The sequence below is a fragment of the Pipistrellus kuhlii genome, unplaced genomic scaffold, assembly GCF_014108245.1.
Source record: "Pipistrellus kuhlii isolate mPipKuh1 unplaced genomic scaffold, mPipKuh1.p scaffold_m20_p_12, whole genome shotgun sequence".
Classification (NCBI taxonomy): domain Eukaryota; kingdom Metazoa; phylum Chordata; class Mammalia; order Chiroptera; family Vespertilionidae; genus Pipistrellus; species Pipistrellus kuhlii.
In genome coordinates this window covers 4,258,449-4,278,805 of record NW_023425427.1, presented here as the reverse complement: position 1 = coordinate 4,278,805, position 20,357 = coordinate 4,258,449, and the positions used below count along the sequence as shown (strand labels likewise).

The window sequence follows — 20,357 nt, the reverse complement described above, 5'->3', positions numbered from 1 at the left end:
TCCAGCATCCTCCCCCCTGTCAGCCCCAGGGAAATTTATTAATCTGAGTTATTAGTCACATCAAACACAGGAAAGAAATACACGCCTGGGCCCTTCACGTTTGCTCTTGGTAATGCCCGAATTAGATTCATTCTGTTTTACATTTTCCCTAGCAAATTCAATTATAGAATTATTTGGGGGCTCAAATGGCCACCAGCTATAATGGAGCAGGCAATTGCTCTGGAGAGTAATTCACTTTGACAGGAAGGTTTACAAAAAGGCATTCATAAAGTATTCACGCTGGTGGAAAGACATGCTGTTCTCACCATGTTGTCACAGCCTCCGAGAGACAAAGAAATAAACGTGGCTGCGCCTCCCCCTGCTGCCAAGAGTTCACCTTGGGAGCAGGTCTGAGAAAGGGATGGCTCCTTGTAAAGCTGAGGAGGGGGGGGGCGGGGGGGGGCTCTTGTCTCCTCTTTCAAGCTCACTCTTATCTCCCTTTGGGTTCTGGTAGCACCATATGTAGTTCACAGGAGTGATTTTCTTATGTTTCCTCATTATTTAAAGCTGTTTTCTAGAAACTTCTATGCTGACCTTGAGGCTGCATAAATCACTGTTTTGTGTGTTTTTATAGGTTCTTTAAACAGTTTTGCTTGTGGTTCAGAGCTGCATAATTCTCTGACATCAGAAATTCGTTTCCTGAGGAAGCAGAACCAGGCCCTCAATACAATGCTTGCTAGAGGATCCAGAGGTAAGACTTACGGGGCCTCCTGCAGCCTGGAGCCCCACCGCCTCCTGTGGAGGGGAAGGGTGCGGGCGCTGCGCTCTGTGCAACCTGGGCTCACCTCCCGTGGCTTGTGGCTTTGGGCGGGTCACTTGACCTCTCTGAATCTCTGCATTCTCCGCTGTGAAACAGGAATACCTCATAGGCCTGTAGTGAAGTTAAACACTGCAAAGCCCTCAGTGCAGTAAATGTTGCTTTTTGCCCTTGTTACACATCCCCTCTCTCCAGCCACCTCCCATGTGTCCTAGTTTCCAGGGGGAGAGAGAAGGCCTGGGAGTGTATACTGCCACATCTCAGTCAGAGGTTTCCTACCGTCAGGAAAGTTTCTTCAGAATTTCTTATAAAGATCCCTTCTCTCTCTCTCTCTCTCTCTCTCTCTCTCTCTCTCTCTCTCTCTCTCTCTTTTGAAAGAAAATATATTTTATTGATTTTTTACAGAGAAGAAGAGAGAGGGATAGAGAGTTAGAAACATTGATGAGAGGGAATCATTGGTCAGCTGCCTCTTGCACATCCCCCACTGGGATGTGCTTGCAGACAAGGTACATACCTTTGACCAGAATCGAACCCGGGACCCTTCAGTCCGCAGGCCGACGCTCTATTCACTGAGCCAAAAACGGTTTCAGCAAGATCCCTTCTTTTAATTTCTTCTATTTGGAGCTTAGTCCCCCAAGAGCTTTCACTTAGATTACCTCTCAATACTTAAAATGTTTCTGGAATGATATGCCATTAGTCCTGTTTCACAGGTAAGAGACAGGCCTAAGGGACTGACTGAACTGTGGTCACAGAGCTAGAAGGCGGACCAGAGCTGAAACTTGGGCCAGCTTATTTCACTTTCCCTAGAGGTTATTCCTGCTGATTTTGTTTAAGAGATGAAATTCGGGCTTCTGCAGATCATTCATTCACTCAGCAAACATTCCTGGCTCCAGTTCTATGTCAGGGCCTGTGTGGATGCTGTTACAGAAATGAATTGAGAACTGGTTCTTTCCCTCATGGTCTGATGGAATTCGCAGCAGGCCAGTCTGTGGACTAGCCACGATGCAGGCAGGCTCAGAGCTACAGGATCCTGGAGATGGCATCCTGGCCGGGGAAAGCTGGTCTTCAGAAGCAGAGTCTAGAGTAGGGGTGTCGAACTCAATCAGAGAAGGGGCCAAAATCTAAAATCCAGCCTAAATCGCGGGCCGAATGGTTTACTGAACAGTCATAAACTGTCATTGTGATGGAAACGCAGCGGAGTGCAGTGATGACAGCGCGGTGCGGGCCACATTGCAAGGCCTGGCGGGACGGATTTGGCCCGCGGGCCTTGTGTTTGACACATGTGGTCTAGAGGATAAGTGGGGATTAACCAAGGTGCCTCCGGTTTAGAGGAACACGGCCTTTTAAATAGAAGAAGGAGGCAGACACAGGCCTAGGGTTAGAGATGGGGAGAGTACAGACCACTCAGGAATTACATGAGGCCGAGTGTGGCTGGGGTCGGGGGCAGGAGAACATTGATGGAGAATTAACGTGTCATGGTTAAGAGTGGAATCAGAAAACCCAGGTCTGAGTCTTGGCTCTGCCACTTACTGACTGTGTGATCTTGGGAAAGTCCTAACCTCTGGGCTCCTTATTTTCCTGTCTGGGGAACGGGAGAATGCTAGTACCTTCTTTGGAGGTTTGCTGTGAAGAGTACATAACGTGTTACATGTGGAGATCTTAACGTGATGCCTGCAGATGGCTGGCACAGCACTGCCAGCAGCCTGCCCTGTGGAGTGCTTACAGCCTCCTGCGTGCTGGGGAAGACTTATGCATGCAGTCCCCGGGTAACCCTCATTCTGGCACAGGGAGGAAACTGAGACAGAGAAGGGAAGAAGCTCACAACAGACCGTGGAGCCAGTGAGCAGAGCCCTCTGCCTCTGGGCCCGAGGTGTGCCTTCCTCCTCAGGAGAGGACTGTCCTCAGGGCTGAGGAGTGGGTGGGTCCCAGGCCGCCACCTGCACAGCCCTGCTGGCCTGGTGGGAGGCTTGGGGACCTTTCCACACCCAGGGCCAGGATTTGGGGCCTGTTTCTTGCTTCTGCCTTTAATTTCTACCCACTGTTTGCTCTGTGAAGGCAAAGTCACTAGGTTTGCACAGCCCATTATTTAATAGAAAATTAAACAGGCCCATTTCATCCCGGTGACGTTTAATCTGCAGCCGTGGTGTTGACAGATTTATCTGCCCACAATGCATAAGATAATTGGAGTGCCAGAATCATAAATGCCAGATTAAATCTCATTCTCTTTTGTATTCTTGGAGTGCTCGAACTGAAGTGCCGTATTTGCGTAATAAGGTTGGGAAAAACAAATGGGGATGCTTCTCAGTGGCGCATTTTGTTTGCAGATAAACAGAAGGAGAATGAAAAATTACGCGAGTCCCTCTCCAGGAAGACAGCGAACCTTGAGCGGCTCCAGCGAGAGCTGGCCTGTGTGAAGGGGGAGAAGGAGAGGCTGCAGGAGGAGGCGGGCCAGAAGGAGCGGCACAACCAGCAGCTGCGCCAGGAGCTGTGTGCCAGCCGCAGTGAGCTCAGCAGGTAGTCAGGCCCCTGGCCCTGGGCTGTGTGGGCGTCGGGCCCTGGGCTGTGGCCACGGGACAGGGCATGCCAGTCCCTGCCCTAGTACGCAGGGACCGCAGAGAGTATGACAGTAAACACCCAACACGTAATACGTCACGTGGGAACACAACGTGGAGAGGACTCTGGGGGCTGATTGTGGGTTTTCATGCAGGGCAGGGCAGGGAGGCCTGCGGAGATGCCGTTGGGGCAGTGAGGTGTGAGCTCTGCGGATATCTGGTGGAAGGAAGAGCATTGTCGGAGAGAAGGGTACGGGTCAGAGGCAGGGCCTCGTTGGCCTCTGCTGGCCAGTGCATCTGGAGGAGAGAGAGAGGCTGCGGTAAGGGTGAGGGCAGAGAGGTGCTAGAGGCTGGGTCACATAGGACCTCGTCATGTGGTCAAGACTGTGGTTTTTACTCTGAGTGACAGGAAGGCTGGGGAGATTCTGGGTAGAAGGGCCGCATGAGCCTGACGTAGATTTTTTAAGTGATTGTGCCAGCTGCTCTGCCATTTCCCCTGGGACTCCATCTTGTCCCCATGTTTCCATCCATCCCTGTCGCAGCGTGAGTGCCTTGCTCTTTTAGAGTGACTGACCTCACCCTCGGTCACCCGGGTGGCACGTGGTCTTTCCCATCCTGGCTCCTCTCCGGGCTGTGCTCCCTGGGCTTCCTTCCTCCTGTCTGCACGGAGGATTAGATAGCACGCTCCTTTCTGTGTCTGTAAGATCACATGAGATACTGTATGTAAAAGGCTGGGCTGTGACTGCAATTCTGAACCAGGCTTGTCACTCTGGTCCATGCTCTCCCAGCTGAGGGTGGGCTTGGCTGCCCGCGGGGTCCAGCTGAGTCCCTCTCAGTGAGCGTAACCTCTCCCCCCGATGCCGGGCCTTCGCAGGGTGCAGGAGGGGATGAAATGGAGGCAGGAGCTGCTCTCCCAGAACAACAGGCTGCTGCAGTCCCTGCGCGTGGAGCTGAAGGTGTATGAGAAGCTGGATGCGCAGCACGGGATTCCCAGAGGTACGGGCGCTGGTGCGGGCCTTTCTCTGCCTGGGCTCTGGGTCTTGGGCTGTCATCCCACCCCGAGCTCACCTGGATGGCAGGTGTATTTCAAAGCAAGCTCTGTGGCCCACTCTTCCTCTGAAGAAGCCGCAGGACTCACGGAAGGCGGAGGCTCAGGAGTCAGGCCAGCTGACGGGTGGATTTTCACCGCCTTGCTCCCAATTCTGTGGCTCTTGGCAGTTCGTCTCACCCCTTGGGGCCTGTTTCTTCCTCAGTAGAGCGTGCTCACCGACGCCTGTTCTGTAGAGTTGCTGAGATAATTATATGAGGTCATTTATTAAATGCACCCTAACACAGAACCTAGCACATAGTAGGCACTCAAGATATGGTTTTTATGACAGTTTTCTTGCTACTTGTGTTTCCTTTTTGCCCGTTCACTCAGCGAGTATCCATGGAGCACCCACGCCACAGGGCCACTGCTCCGGAGGCGGTCATTGGCCCTGGTCCTCCCTGGATCCTGAGAGAGACTCCAGAGCAGAGCGACTCGACTGTAAACTCAGATGTTTTAGATTCAGTTTTGAGGTGTGGTGGGATTTTTTAAAAACTAATTTTCCAGATGGTTTCTCCTTATTGAAAATTTATCTAGAAAAGGGTCACAGCTTTTATTTTCTCTTCAAGTTGCTTTTCTTATTCTTGCTGTTGTGCCTTTTTAAATATACTGTGGCTCTTAAAATCAGCCCCTTTCATTCTATAATTCCACCCAAATAGATTTTATTACTACTAGACATAATTTCGGGGTTTGGTGTGCAATTTGCTACGCTTTTATGGCCAGAAGTGAAAATTAATTTCCAGCTCTTATTTAGCCTGTGGAATAGCAGCAATTAGGCCTGCCAATATTTTTGTTTTTAAAGTCAAGTTGTTATTTTAAATTGTACCTAGTTCTTAGGAAGGGGAGGGTGATGGTGGCAGGTTTAAAACTCGAGCGCTTTTGATGGCTGACCCTTTGGTGGAAGAGGGTGTCAAGGCTTCCCCTCGTGTGTTTGCAGAGTCCAGAGCAGAGACGTCGGGAGAAGGCCGGAAGGGGCAGGACCCGCCCGGTGACCTGCATGACCTCCTGACGGAGATCCAGGCTCTGCGGGCACAACTGGAAAGAAGCATTGATACCAACAGCACACTGCAGGGCAGGCTGGAGGAGCAGCTGGGGCAGGGCAGGAGGATGGCGCTCCAAACCCTGCCCACGCCCGAGCAGCCCCGTCCACCAGACAAACACGGTACTGCCCCCGCCTCTCCTCCCTGCTAGGAAAAGCACCCTGTGTGTCTGTCTGTGCGGGACACGCAAGCGCCTGGTGCTGCCCTTGCTCACAGAGGTGTCTCTCCTTTGACAGCAGACATGCTCTACCCGGGGAGCCAGGGGACCTGGCCACTAATTAGCTGTCACCTTTGGCCAAATGGTGTAAGCTCTGCCTGGAGCCTTCTGGTTCTCCGGGAGTGGGCTTTGGGCTGCTGGCCACCCCCATGGCCTCCGGTCTTGCTCCCTCCTATCCATCTAGTCCTGCCCACATCCCTCCACTGCTGAACGCCCCTTTTAGTCCCTCTTACGCCTTTAAAAGAGAATTTAAGCCCCTTATCCTGAGTGACAATGCTTTTCAGGATGTGAAAAGCATCCTGGAGGGTTTGGAAACTGGCTCTTGTGTTGCAGATCATCTGGTGTAGCATCTGACTGACTTTGCCTCCTTACATTGTTTCAGAAATGCATCCCCGCCCAAATCCTTTTTCGGGGCACTCTTCTCTCTCGCTTGAGTTACTGTGGCGGCCTCCAAGCTCACTCCTCAGTCCGAAGCGCAGATGTCGCTGCACACTGCCCTGCCTCACCCCTGTGAGTGGGTCCCACGTCCTCACAGTTCTGGCCTGGCTCTCTGGGCTCAGCCATTTGAACTGCAGCAGTCCCCCTGGGTGTGTAGAGATGGCTCACTCCTTTGTACCTCTGCATCTGCTCCTTCCTCTGCCTGCATTTCTTTTTCTCCTCGGGGTTAGCACCCCTCCCTTAGCCCTGAGCACCCAAGGGAAATGGCCTTTTACTTGTCTGGACAAGAGGGTCCTTCCAGGGCGGGGACTGAGTCTGCTCATTATTTTTACTTATTTATTATTTTTATTATTTAATCCTTACATGAGGATGCATTTTTTCTAATTGATTTAGAGAAAGAAATGGGAGAGAGGGAAAGAAGTCGGGGGAGAGACAGAGAGACATCCATCCGTTGCCCTTGAATGTGCCCTGACTGGGACTCAAACCTGCAACCTTTTGGTGTACAGGATGCTGCTGCAACCAGCTGAACCAGGGAAGCCTGATCACGCTTACCCTGTGTCTGTCTGCACAGGGCTTGGCAGGAGAGATCCCAGTGAGCTTATGAAGGAATGCTCGTGTGTCGGGTACTTTTACCATATTCTCCTTCAGTTCTCTCTGAAACAAAAACATTTCACAGCTCATTTTCCTTCTCTTGTTTTGCATTTTGTAGATGGCGACAGATGTCCTGTGGCAACTGATAATTCCTATGATCTGCGTGACTCCGCCCCACCTGTGCCCCCAAAGTCAGGTACAAAACTGACATCTGGGTTGACTACAGCATGGTCGCGTTTGTCAGTAGGACTTTTTATTTTATTTTTAATATTTTTATTGACTTCAGAGGGGAAGGGAGAGGGAGGGAGAGAAACATCAATGATGAGAGGGAATCATTGATCGGCTGCCTCCTGCACGCCCCCTAGTGGGGATCGAGCCTACAACCCTGGCGTGTGCCCTTGACTGGAATGGAACCTGGGATCCAAACCAGCAAGAGCAGGACTTTTTAAATTGAAGAAAAGGATATCCCTGGTCATAATCTAAGAGGGTGTTTGGCAGGATTTGGGGTTTCACGTTGTTAGCATCTCTAGCTGGTGATCTCCTTTTCCAAGCCAGTTAAGTGGTCCCTACTTATTACCAACCTCAGTGACATCACTGGGTCTCTTGATTAAAGTGTGACATCTCAAGTGGCTTTCAGGGTTCTGGAGCAGCCAGACTCAGTGGGCTCCGTCCGGCCTTATCCCTCTGCCCTCATGCTCTCATACAGAGGGGTCACATTCCTGCAGACATGCTCTCACTTTCCTCCTTTTCCAGACCGCCCTTGTCCCATTCTCTGCCACTCATCACGAATGCAAACTTCACTGGTGTCCCAGCAGAATTTTTAACTCTGAGCCCTGGCTCTTCGTCGTACTGTTCCACCTCCCATGTGTCTGTGTTCTGATGAGACCATGGGTTCCTGGAGGGCAGTCACTGGCTTGATTCGTCTGTGTGAATCGGGGTCTTCTGCGAATGGCTGCCTGACCTGCTAAGTGTTGGTTGAATTGAATTGAGCTTCCCCCACAAGACGAATAAGCCCAGTGTGGGGTCATGTACAGACTGAGGGCGCTCTTAGCCCCCCTAGCTGGTTGAATGCAGCTCACGGAACCCAGGGTGCTGCCCCCAATAGCTCTGACATCTTCCCTCTCATTATCTAGCGTCAGAGAGTCCTCCACTCTCTAGAAATGACACGGACTCCCTGTCCTGCAACAGTGGCAGCTCGGCCACCAGCGCCCCGAGTATGTCTCACCAAGTGCCAGGCCACCACTTGTGGGCCAGTGAGAGTGGCAGCCACATCCTGGGCCTGATCGAGGACTACGAGGCCCTGTGCACGCAAGTTGGCCAGGGCCAGAAGCTCCTTGCTGAGATGGACATTCAGATCCAGGAGGCGCCCAGCCCCTCAAGTCGAGAGCTGGGAACAAAGGTAACCGACCTGTGACAGCTGGAGGGAGACCGATGCTCAGTAGGGGCAGGCATGGACATGCCAGCTGAGGGCGCTGGAAGGCGAGGGGCACAGGTGACCTCACTGAGGCCCTGGGACGAGGAAACTGGGCGTGTAACCACGAGAGCTGAGAGGTCAGGTCCCATTGGGGGCTTCTCTTGTTTTCTGTGGGAGGGACACTTGTCGAGGTTGGTGCTTACTGGAACCTGCCCTGGGACTGCTATCTGTCCAGTCTTCCATCCATCCTTCCGTCCTTCAGTCCTCCCAGTCTGGACCCAGCTTCCGTGGGCCACATTTCCCGGTCCCTCATCTCAGGTCCTTACTGAGGACATTAGAGACCCTATTACTACCATATTGTAAAAGCTTCACGTCTTACGTTTCACTAGATAGTGAGCTCCAGGGGAGCAGGGTAGTGTCTGCTTTGCCCAGCACTGTTATCCACGCCCTAGCTCAGGGCCTGGCATGGCATTAGCTGCATGGCAAGTATTTGTTGAATGAATTAATCAATCTTAAGTTTATTGTTCTTTTCCGATTATAATTTTCATAAAAAAATTAGAAACTAGAAAAGCATAAAAGGGAAACATAAAAATACCACATTGTGCATAACACTTAAAATTTTGATAAATGTACTTTTAGTTCATTCATGAAGCTTAATTACACTGACTCCAGCAAATATGAATTTCATATTTTGACTTTTAGTTCACATTATACTAACATTTTTCCTCTCTCAGTCAGTATAGTTTTTAGAACTTGACTTTTAATGGCTGAAAAATAAGCCAACCTGTGGATGTACCACCCTTGGTTTATTTTGCAGCTGGCTGGTGGCTATCTCAGCTGTGATGATCCTTATACATAGGTCTCTGCCATGTCTTTGACTACTTCTTTAGGGACCAACTTTCCAACGTGGAATTACCTGTTCGAAGGCTGTGAACTCTTGTGATACCTCTTGCTACATCACTTTCCAAAAGTGCACCTTTGTCTGCACTGAGTTATTTTATTTATTAGTTTGTGTCTTTTTTGTTGTTGCCAATTTTATAGCTAAAGGGGGAGTGTGGTGTTTTATTTTACATTTATTAGATAGTGAAGACAATGCCCTTTCAGTTTCTGTTTTTAAATTTATTTTATTTTCTCTCCTGATTCATGCTCTTTGCTTTCCCATGCTCTCGCCATCCCCCAATTTGAGTTTTCTTCCCGCCAGTAGAGGGTGGGAGACTGCAGGGCCCCGCTGTGCACTGGCAGCAAGCGGAACCATTCAGCAGGCGGCGAGGCAGGAGCGTGCGTGTTGTATTGTGTGCTCTTGGCGTCGTCTGCCTTCCCGAGAGGCAATGAGAGTGGTCTGACCATGCGCCCTCTTCTTGGCGTAGTAAATATAGTTAATGCAGGTGGTTATTAATCATGGTTATTGATTGGTCTAAATTCACCACCGAATTCTCTCATAATCTATAATTCACCCGTCTTTAAGACAATAAATTGGTGTCGTCTGGCACCAGGCTCTTGCTCAGCATGTGGAGCGTGAGCCCTGCGGTCTGGAGATTTATGCCGTCCATTAAAGCTGGCCTGTCCATAATTGTTTTCAAGGCTGCATGTAACAACCTTCTATCCCCCCATGCAGGGTCTCCACCCAGTGCCTCTGAGCAGGTTTGTCACCAGCGTGAGCAGAGCCAAGCTGATCCTGGAAGAGGTCACGAGGTTACTGACGCTTCTCTGGAGGGTCTCGCTCCCCACGGATGGCCAGTGCACACTCCACTGTGAGCAGGTGCGTGGTAACACTTCGTGCAGGGGCTCAGGGGTGCCACTATGGCGTGTGTCCCAGTGGCCAGCATGTCCAGCCAGGACCTGGCTCACGGCAGTTAGGCGCTCAGCGTGGGCACTGTCAGAGGGCGGGGAAGGCATTGTGCCAGCACCACGCTGGTGCTCCCAGTGTGTTCCTCATCCACCACCACCCCAGCTGCCCTAACCCGGCCCTGTCCTCACACCCAGGACATCTTTGTTGAGGGAGATCCTGTTTGCATCCTACACATGGGGATACGGAGGCTCGGAGAGTGAGGCCCATACTCAAGGTTACAGAGCTGATTTGAAAGTGCAAGTGTCCGAATCCAAAGGATAAACTTTTGTTTTATGGGCTGTAGGTCCCAACTTGCCCCATGGACCAGCTCCTTCCCTTCTTCTCAGAGTCTTTCAGTTCAGGTGCCTTCTTCTGGGCCGGCTAATGCCTTTGCTAGTTTTCAGCATTGTAGTAAGTTGGCCTTATTCAAGTCTCTTTTAACTATTTAGGAACTACTTTGATGAATCAGTGAAAATCATGTACTATAAAACCATTGAAACTTCCCTTAAAAGCTCGACTTTGTAGACACTCGAATGTGAGCAAATTAAGAACTATTGATCCCACGCACATCCTCATCTCATGTCTCATAGGCACTACTCAGGAGTCAGGGGGGCAGAAGTAGTCCCAGGGTTTTATCTGTGGGAAATGTGTGTTGAGACAGGTGAGCGCCCACTCTGCTGACCAGAGAAACCTCCTGGAAGCAGGGGTGCACAAACTGAGGAGGCGTTGTTAGAACTCTGCCTGGTGGCCTGACAGATGTGTCCTCCTATGTGTCCGAAGGCAGCAGGGAATTTGGCCATCCATATCAGTACTCGTCTAGTTAAGCCCCTTTGGTGGCTCTCAGGTCTGTCAGAAGTGGCGATGAAGCAGCTGCCTGCTTGGAGGGTCTCTGGAGCCTGTCCTAATACTTCCCTGTTGGGACCCTGGGGAGGAAGTTTGGGTGCACTGAGCGTGGGAAGGACGTAACCAATCCTGGTGCGGGAAATCTTGCTTTGTCCTTATGTAGCTGGTGAAGAGGAAGATGGAATGTTGGAGGAAGAAGGCCCATTGGGTTCCAGGCCCCATTGGCCTTTCCTTTTCTTCTAACTCATTGAGCTCTCTTCCCTCTGAGGCTGAGACACAGATGCTCTGCCTCCTAATCCTGCCTCCCTCCCAGCTGCTGGCTCCTCATCTCTCCCATCTCTGTTAAATCTTATGTCAAGATCAGAAAGGGCTCTTGATCAGCATAGCTTTTGTTTCATCATAGCCGTTATCACAAATCATAATTACATATTCATTTGTTTAATGACTGCCTCGCGCTATTTTCCACGAGGGGCCAAGTCTAAGTTGTTCATATTTTTAAATGAATAATTTCCCCTCATACTATCAAACTAGTATTTGCCCATATGATTTTTAGAGCATAACGTGTCTGAACTAAACAGTTTACCCTCAATGCAGTGTTTTTGTCCTCAGTACATAGTAATGTCTGTGAAGTAGACAGAATGCAGTCCTTATTCCGTGTGTGTGTGTGTGTGTGTGTGTGTGTGTGTGTATAAACTAGGCTCATATTGATCTCCCTACTAGCAAATCAGTCTAGGGACTGATCAGTGCTTGTGATGATTCGTTCCATCTTTCCAGGTCTTTCTCCAGGAATTGATGATGCTCACTTTAGCATCACAGAATTTTAGAGCCACAAAAAGGACTTTCGAGATGCTCCGATATGGTTGCTGGTGTACACAGACCCCCTGTGTAGTGTTAAATTGCCTTCAGCCACTTTTCTGTCCCTGCCCATGTTTCATACAGTGCCTTTTTCTTGGTGTGAAATGTGTGTAAATCAGATTTCCAAGTTGTCACCAGCAACCCCAATGGCTTTTCACTACTTGGTGTTTTCTCAGAGTGCCATTAATTTGCCTTTTTCATTTAATACATCATCCCTTGCAGTTCGAGACTACTCTGGAAAGTGTGATCATATGCTTCAGTTTGTCTAAGAAAGTTGTGAGGAGGGGTACAAATATTTAATATGTTTATAAAAATTTTTAATGGATAAATAATAAACAGGTTACTTGTAGGAGTGAGAAAGTAGAGGATGGATGGGCAGGATAGAAGGCACCTTTCTCTGTATAGAACTTGTTTTGTAAATTTGACTTTGAAACTGTATAAATGCTTTACATAATTATAAATAAAAGTAAATCAAAATGAGAAAAAAGCTCTTTCTAAGAATTCATAGCAAGATGAAATGAACAAACCTTAGTGTCTATAGTATTGAAGGCATAACCACACAGAGAGGAAACACTTCAGTGACTAAAACAGTAATCTGGCTGCATGGAAATACTCCAAGGGCAAAAAGAACTGCAAAACGTTTTAAACTATTTTCATTAAGTTATTAGTAATAATATTGCTATTGATTTATAAAACTATTATATTTCTATTATAGGATAAAACAAATAACTATATTGAGTTTTTTTTACTGTCAGGGAAGAGATTAAATAAAATAAAAATCAAAGAAGTAAAAGTCTTATAATCCATAATTTAAATTGGTAATATCAGTATGAACTCATGATGTATTTACTGTAATTCTCTCTAATTAAAAGGCTTTAAGAGTGTCCCAAACAGAATCAGTGAGCACCTGTAGTGCCAGATTGTGGTTTCTAAATACCTTTTCCAACTACTACCCTGTTTCCCCGAAAATATAGTGTCTTATATTAATTTTTTCTCCCGAAGTTGCGCTAGGTCTTATTTTCAGGGGCTGTCTTATCTTTCCATGCGCTAGGTCTTATTTTTGGAGGATATCTTATTTTCGGGGAAAACACACAAACCAGCAGTCCTTGGAGAAAGGGCTTGAGTCTAGATCTGGGGCAGGAAATGTGCAACATGAGAACATCTTTTCACCCTAGGAAAAATGAGGGAAGGGCGGAGTGAAATTTGCAGGTTTGTGGTGATTCTTTCTTGATCAGCAGCATGAGCACATCTGGAAACTAGCTGGAAAGGCAAATTTGGGGGTCTCATCCCAGACACACTGCATCAGAACGTCTGGGAGTGGGCTCCAGCATTCTGTTTTTATAAGTTCTGTTGCTGTGAGAACCACTGGATTAAAAGAAATTTAAGAAACACATCAGTAAAATACAAAATATGTTTATTTGTTTTCCAATATAATTAGAATCAAACCAATTATTCAGAACATTATGATGCAATTAGGGAAATGTGTCTACTGGCATATTTAGTGATAGGAGGCAGTTATTGTCACTGCTTTAGATGTGGTAACTATATTGTGTGTGTTTTTTTAAATAAATATATTTTTATTTTTTACAGAGAGGAAGAAAGAGGGATAGAGAGTTAGAAACATCGATGAGAGAGAAACATTGATCAGCTGCCTCCTACACACCCCCTACTGGGGATGTACCTCCCAATCAACGTACATGCCCTTGACCGGAATCAAACCTAGGACCCTTGAGTCCACAGGCCCACGCTCTATCCACTGAGCCAAACCAGTTTTGGCCTATATTGTGTTTTTTAAAGAATCTGTTTCTTCTATAGCTATAAATTGAAACATTTTATGGATGAAATATGATTGGCTCCAAGTATTGATTTTAGAAACAACTTTAGGGTGAGGATGGGCAGGGATGACACAGTGTTGGCCATGATTTGATAATTACTGAAGCTGGGAGGAGACGTTGGTGCTTCATTGTCCTCTTCTTTCTACTTCTGTCAATGTTTGAGGATTTTCATCGTAAAAAAAAGAGCAAACACAAGCACAACAGAACCCTCCCGCCCCAGCAGCCAGGTGGGTGCTCAGGAGTAAGTCTGAGCCCCCTGGGAGGGGTGTGCCCAGCTCAGCCCAATGGCCTTGGGGAAGGGTTGTCTGTGGCAGGCTTCTGGGTGGCAGGCTCTCTGCTCCACACTCAGCATCTCACTCCATCCCTCGCGGTAGCCTTTAAAGAGTGAGGGATTACTTCCATTTTCTGGAAATAAGGACTGAAGCTCCCTTGCTCCATCACTATCTGGAAGTGACTTAGCTGGGCTTTGGAACCCTGAGGTTCCTATAAAAATGAAGATTTTAGATGGGAGAAACAGCAAACACTACCTAAATTTTGTGTTTTAAGTGCTGGATAGAATATGTATGGAGTGTTTGAGAGTGCAGGTGGAATTAATCCCTAGTTGGTGGATGGTCTCACAGCACCTCCTCTGGTCCAGGCACAGATGGTTAGGGAAGAATTGAGTTCTGCCCTCAGCGAGTTGGAGGTCCAGGAGGGGAAGCAAGCAACTTCCATGCTCTCCTCACCTCTAAAAAATCAAGATGGTGCCTTAATGGGTCAGCCTCTCCTAAAAATACTTTTCTATCTCTTTCTACGATTTAAGCATTAAAATTTGAAGGGAAGCACCATGCACAGTGGGCACCCAAAGGAGCAGAAACCAGCCCAGCCCCCTGGGGAGAGTCTCAGGGAATGCTCCCTAGAGGAGGCGATGCCTGAGTTGACTTTAGGAAGAGAAGGGGCTGGCCAGGCGGGTGAAACAGTCGTCCTCCCTGTCTTCCGGCAGCACCTCATTTGAGGCTCTCTGTTGCAGTGTGATGGCTGGTCCTCCCTATTTCACAGTCATGGAAGGAACTGAGGCTCTGAATATGGACAGAATGAATGTGCTGAAAGGTGTGGCCCTTGAAGCCATGACCAGATTATGGATCTTTGTGGGCTCTTAGCATGAGGAAGAGAATCAAAGAAAAGCTAATATTTAAATTAGAATGTTTTGGAAGAGCAGTTGAAGTCCTTGTAGCTGACACAGTTGATTAATCTTAAAAGTAGGTTAAAGCAGGGAATCAAAAAATGATACATACCTTAAACATTTTAGGTTAACTTAAAATAGTTAAATGTACGTTCATTTGCCATTCTTTTGATGTAGGGCCAGAGCCTTTCCTTTGAATATGGGTCTGCTGTTCGGAGTTCTACATTTCCTTTCTTTCATAAATTACATCTATAATGTATGTCTGTCAGTTCCAATTTCTGTTTCTTTAAGATGAAGAAAAAATGCAGACACATGAAAAGCAGTTTGAATATAGAATTCATCTAGACCATGTTCCTCCCACAGCTTTTACAGTGGATGCACCCACACCTCATTTGCCAGAAATGGGTTTTTAGTGACTTGCCTTTACCAAGTCTTTCCTGAGGTAGTTTTCATACAGCTAGGTCTCTCTTTTCACACACAATATTTCACAGGGTTACTTAGCACTTAATTAAATGACACACAGCAAGTCCTCGCTTAATAGGTTCTGTGACTTTTTAGCGAGATGACATATAAGGAAATACATTTTACCACCGACTAATTGATACAAACAAGGGTTAAGTGCCTGCGGCATCTTATCAACATAATAAGGGAATGATGTTGAACAAAAATGACCTTATTCGAGGACTTGCTATAACTGATTCAGTAAAACTACCATAAATGAGTTGGGAATGAACTGAAGTGACTCTTTTAAAAAATATATATTTTATTGATTTTTGTACAGAGAGGAAGGGAGAGAGATAGAGAGTTAGAAACATCAATGAGAGAGAGTCATCGATCAACTGCCTCTTGGGGATATGCCCACAACCAAGGTACATGCCCTTGACCGGAATCGAACCCGGGGCCCTTCAGTCCCCAAGCCGACACTCTATCCATTGAGCCAAACCGGTCCCAGCAGAAGTGACTCTTTATAAGCTAAGAGCCCAGCGTTCCCCCTGTTGGGGACAGGGGAGAGTGGCTGGTGCCAGGGCACCTTACAGTCGGGGTGTTAGGAGAAAGGGGGTGTGCTAACGCTGTGCGTGAGTCAGGCGGGGACTCGCTAAGAGGGCCTGTGTGGTGTGCCCTTTTCCCTTCGGAGGACGGGGCACCGGTCTTGTGGCCCTTCCACACTCTGCTCTCCTCTGAAAAACCAAGGTAGGTGCTCCTATGGGTCAGACTCTCCTAATAATACTTTCATGTCTCCTTGTAAGATTTAAGCATTACATTTTTTAAAAATTAGCATTGTAGTTTTTGTTTAAAAAGTCAATCAATTCTGATAAATTTTTAAAATGAAACAAAACATTCCAAATCACATTTCTCGGGAAAAATCGCTATTGACATTTTGATGACATTTCTATGTCACCAGTGTTTGTGTAGACATCTTGATGTACCCATCTGTGAATGTAGATGTATGTAATCGGTTTTATGGAACAGGAATGCCTAATTCACAATAGCTGTTCTGAGCTCTTTGTCACTAATTACTATCATCTTTCAATGTCAGTAAGTAGAGTTCTACAACCTCATTTTTAATAGCTGCAGAATTATTCCACTGTGTGTGAGAACCGTGATTTATAATGTAGACCCCCTACTAATCAGTTTATTTTTTCCTGCTAAGAACAATGCTGAGATGAACATCTCTGAACACAGGCATCTTCTTGTGCTTATACTATTCCTTGGGGGTAAATGCCAAAGGTCGGATTGCTGGGTCAGAGGGGTAAACACATGTTATCATTGGGCAGATCTTGCCAGGTCACTGCCCCACCTGGGACAGCCCCTCAGCATGTTGTCCTACACCTCACCTCTGCTGGGTTTGGCCTGTTTTTGCCAACCTGACCACAGAAAATGGCTTCTAGTTTTTATTCCAACACCATTGTAGGTGAGGTGGAGCATCTTTATATGTGGTTTTGTAACTCTGCCCATGTGAGATGATGTTGGATATCCTGTGTTCATTTTTCCAATGGCTCTCCTCTTTAGACTGGAGAAATGAAGGCAGAGATCACCAAACTGCACAAAAAATTATTTGAACAAGAAAAGAAGTTGCAACACACCATGAAGCTTTTGCAGCTGAGCAAGCACCAGGAAAAAGTCATCTTTGATCAGTGTAAGTGAATGGTCGGGGGCGGCCGCCATGTCTGACCACTTCCTGCCTCTGGGGACTAAAAAGCCCCCCTGGACCACCCTCTTTGGAGCCCAGACTGTCATCACACCTCCTATGGGTGGGTTTCCTTTCATATTTCATTCTTCCTGACTCTCACAGACAAATGCATTCACCCAGCAGACTTGTGGAGGGCACTCTGTGCCAGGGACCGTCACCTCACTGAGAGACAGCATGTGGCATGAGCTTTGATAGGAACATGTGCAGAGTCACTAAAGTGGGAGGGAGCAGGTGCCACCATGCCCTGGGAGTTGAGTGTGCAATGAGGAGTGTAGGCATTGGTCAGGTGGAAATGGAGCCGTGTAGACAAAGGCAGGGAGGAAAGAAAGAAGGTTTTGTATGTGAGAAACCACCAGCATGTCATGTTGCTGCACTAAGAGCTGTATGTAGCCAGTGAGACAGGAGGGGTCAGGGGGACTGGGGCTGTGTTGCCAAAGGCCTTAGGTGGTAGGCTCAGGTATCGTACCCAGAGCAGAACATGGCTCTGTCGCTTCTGTGTGCAGGGCAGGCTGGTGAGGAGGAGCCAGGCAGACAAGGACGCCTGTGCCGGGCAGTGGGCATCCAGAGGCAGGGATGGGGTTGAGAAACAGTTTTTGAGGCAGATACAAGACTCAAGGTCACAGAGGTAAAACCGCTTATGAGGTCAGCCCGCCCCCACCTGGGAGCTCCAGGTTATTGGGAGCAGCCCCTGAGTTCCTGCCGGTGTGCCAGGATTGCCTGCCTGCCACCGCCCAGTCTTAGCAGAACTGCTGACCATGGACTTTCCTGTCCTCGCAGCCTAGGCACTCTTACCAAAGCCCAGCATTTCTGGGGCATTTCCGAGAAGCACAGAACGTGGATTATTGTCACATAGGGTTCTCCTGAGCCCCTGGGAGCCTTCTGAAAACAGACGGTGAGACTGTGAACTGCAGAAGAGAGCTGCTTAGTCACCAGGCAGCACCGGTCCCTGCTCCATGCCGTGTGCCAGGCTCGGGGACAGCACTGAGTGAGACAGTTCTTGCCATGGGAGCTCTGCCTGAATGGGGAGACACAGAAATGAGCTGCAGAATGATGGACCTGCATCCCAGGCAGCCTGAGGGGCTTCAGGCCTTGGGCCTGTTGGGCCTTGTCACAAAGGGCCTTGTGGGCCGGACTCGGGAATGAGCTGCAGGGACTGACTGGTTCATTGTGTGGGAAGGCCTGTGGCTGAGCATGCAGGGGCCGGAAGTGGGGACACCTCTTGGGGGCTGTGGCAGTCGCCCAGGCAGGCATGGAGAGGCCTGATGGGCCGGCACAGGGCCATGGAGGAGAGGGGGTGGCTTTGAAAGATTAAGGCAGTAGCCCTGGCAGAGTGGTGGGTGTCTGTGAGGTTCTGGCCCAGGGTTCATGTCACTGGTAGGGAAAAGGAGTGCTGGAGGGGACCCTGGGGAGATGGTGCCAGTGTGGTCTTATCTGAGGTCGGCCTGCTGGAGCAGCAAGGGGCGGGGCAGGTGCTTCTGTTCAGCCCCCATGTCCAAGGAAAGTCGGAACTCGCCCTGTGGGCATCGCTCCTCGGCAGCCCTGAGCAGTCACAGGGCACATCAAGTCAACCCTGCCGGAGGTGGGCAGTATGTGCAGGTGGGTGAGTGACCGTGCAGACCCAAAGGGCAGGTCCAGCCCCACGTCCAAGGTCGGGGCCTGGAATCAATAGTGAGCACAGGCCAGGTCTCCGCTCTCCTGTGAGACCTGGCTTTCACACCTCCCTCTGGCCTGGGCGCTCAGGCTTGTTTGAAGTTTGAGGTTCAGAGGCTCCTCCCTGAACCTGGCTCATCCTCTGTCTTCCTGGGTATCCGCACCTAACCCTCCTCTTCTCCGCTCTCTCCTCAGTGCTTGTCACCCACAAGGTCCTTCGGAAGGCCCGAGGAAACCTGGAGGTAAGACCTGCAGCTGCTCCCGAGGAAGCCAGGCGGGCGGGCGGGTGGGCGGGCGGGCGTGGCGAGCAGTGACCTCTTTAAACAATGAAGGTGGAACCAGGGCACCTGCCCTCACACACTGGAGCACAGAACTGGCCTCTCATCTGATTACCTCAGTGGCTCTGATTACCAACTGGCTGTGTTTTCACCAGTGAGAGACAGTCCTTAGTGCCTGGCGCACAGTGGCCACTTGAGAAATAGTTTTTGAATGAATGAGTAAATATGATTGCGTCGTCAATTGGTTGTCGATATTTACTCACCAAACAGTGTCTTAGATGGTAGTTTCAGCATAACAGTGTCCCCTTTAACTGTCCGAGCTTCCCTCGGACACCCTCCTCGGGTCCTAAGCGTCTCCTGTTTTCCTCTCTTCCAGCTGAGGCCGGGGGGCGCCCACCCAGGACCGTGCAGTCCCAGCAGACCGGGCTCCTGACAGCGTGCAGACAATAAAGCTCGCGGTACCCACTGTCTCCTTGTCACAGGCGTGGTTCCTGCTTACTGAGGAAAAGAGCCGTCTGCTCAAACAAACCTGGTTTTCCTCTTAATGTTTTCTGTCCTGAAGTTGGTTTAAGAGCTGTTGTCAGACAAGGCTCCCATGCTGGGCAGCGTCGGGGCGTCCCTGTGCGTAACAGTGGGTTCCTCCCACCCCATTCGCTTAGCGCTCAGCCAGCCCTGCAGGGTGACGGTTCACATGAAATGATTCGTTTCAACTTGGTGATGCAGTGACTGTGTGTGGAGCTCAAAGCCCAGGTCCCCCACGCCCAAGGGGGACGGGCTGGGTCTTGGCAGTGGTCTCAGATGTTGCTAAGCTCTCTGCCGATTCCAGCCGGGTGTTCAGAGAGGAATGACGCCACGTGGCATGGCCGGGGCACCAGTGCCTGCACCTGGCATGGACTCGGTGACGCACAAGGTAGTCCTTGAGCAGCCCACTGAGGTGGTGCCTACCACTGGACCACCAGGAGGCTGCAGTGGGGACTTGGCAGTGCAGTGTCTCCAAGATGGCCCTGGTCTTTCCACCCCGCTGCCTGCTGCATCTGCTACAGCCCTGCCACCGGCCTTCCTGTTAAATTGTCCTCCATCTTTGCCCTGAGCTTCGTGCTGTCCCTGAGAAGTACACAGAATGGGGCAGATGAGTCTCCAGACTGGCCAGTTGGCCCTGGGCGGCGCCAACAGCCGCTCTGCTTTTCTGCCCCACAGCCCTGCCCACCACCTCGGTGCCTTCAGAGCCCTCCCCCATTGGTGTCAGTTCAGTACCGTCCTGAGTCCGCGACCTCACTGGTGATGGAGTGGCGGGCAGTCAGGATCAGGCCGGTCTTCTCAGCATAGCTGAGCGGCTTTTCCAAGGCCCTTACCTTCGAGGTAAAGCTGGGGTGCGATCCCTCCTGTGCTCTCTGCTGCTGCCCCTGAGCTCCCCGGACACAACGGTGACGAGGTGACGTGATTGCAGCGGCTGCAGGCACAGGGATGGAGGAGCAGGAGCCAGGCTGGGAGTCAGGGAGCCGGCCTCATTCTGGCCCGGGCCCCCACTTCTCTGCCTGTTTCCCATTGGGTAAGGGGCGGGGCAGGTGGCAGGAAGGACC

At 49.5% G+C, this 20,357-nt stretch overlaps 1 protein-coding gene across 13 annotated transcripts in view; it reads left to right on the top strand.

Moving 5' to 3' along the window:
* Positions 1–19,243, top strand: part of CDK5RAP2 (CDK5 regulatory subunit associated protein 2) — a 141,007-nt gene extending 121,764 nt beyond the window's left edge. For 11 of the 13 annotated variants that reach the window (XM_036432828.2, XM_036432826.2, XM_036432825.2 and 8 more), the window contains 10 exons: positions 614–730; positions 3,121–3,310; positions 4,223–4,344; positions 5,373–5,597; positions 6,840–6,917; positions 7,855–8,120; positions 9,751–9,894; positions 16,669–16,795; positions 18,695–18,741; positions 19,154–19,243. In XM_036432828.2, coding sequence (XP_036288721.1) covers positions 614–730; positions 3,121–3,310; positions 4,223–4,344; positions 5,373–5,597; positions 6,840–6,917; positions 7,855–8,120; positions 9,751–9,894; positions 16,669–16,795; positions 18,695–18,741; positions 19,154–19,210 — 1,373 coding nt within the window. In that variant the 3' untranslated portion in view covers positions 19,211–19,243. The remainder of the gene's footprint in view (positions 1–613; positions 731–3,120; positions 3,311–4,222; positions 4,345–5,372; positions 5,598–6,839; positions 6,918–7,854; positions 8,121–9,750; positions 9,895–16,668; positions 16,796–18,694; positions 18,742–19,153) is intronic. The other 2 variants (XM_036432833.2, XM_036432829.2) reach the window with 1 other exon arrangement.
* The last annotated feature ends 1,114 nt before the right edge of the window (positions 19,244–20,357 follow it).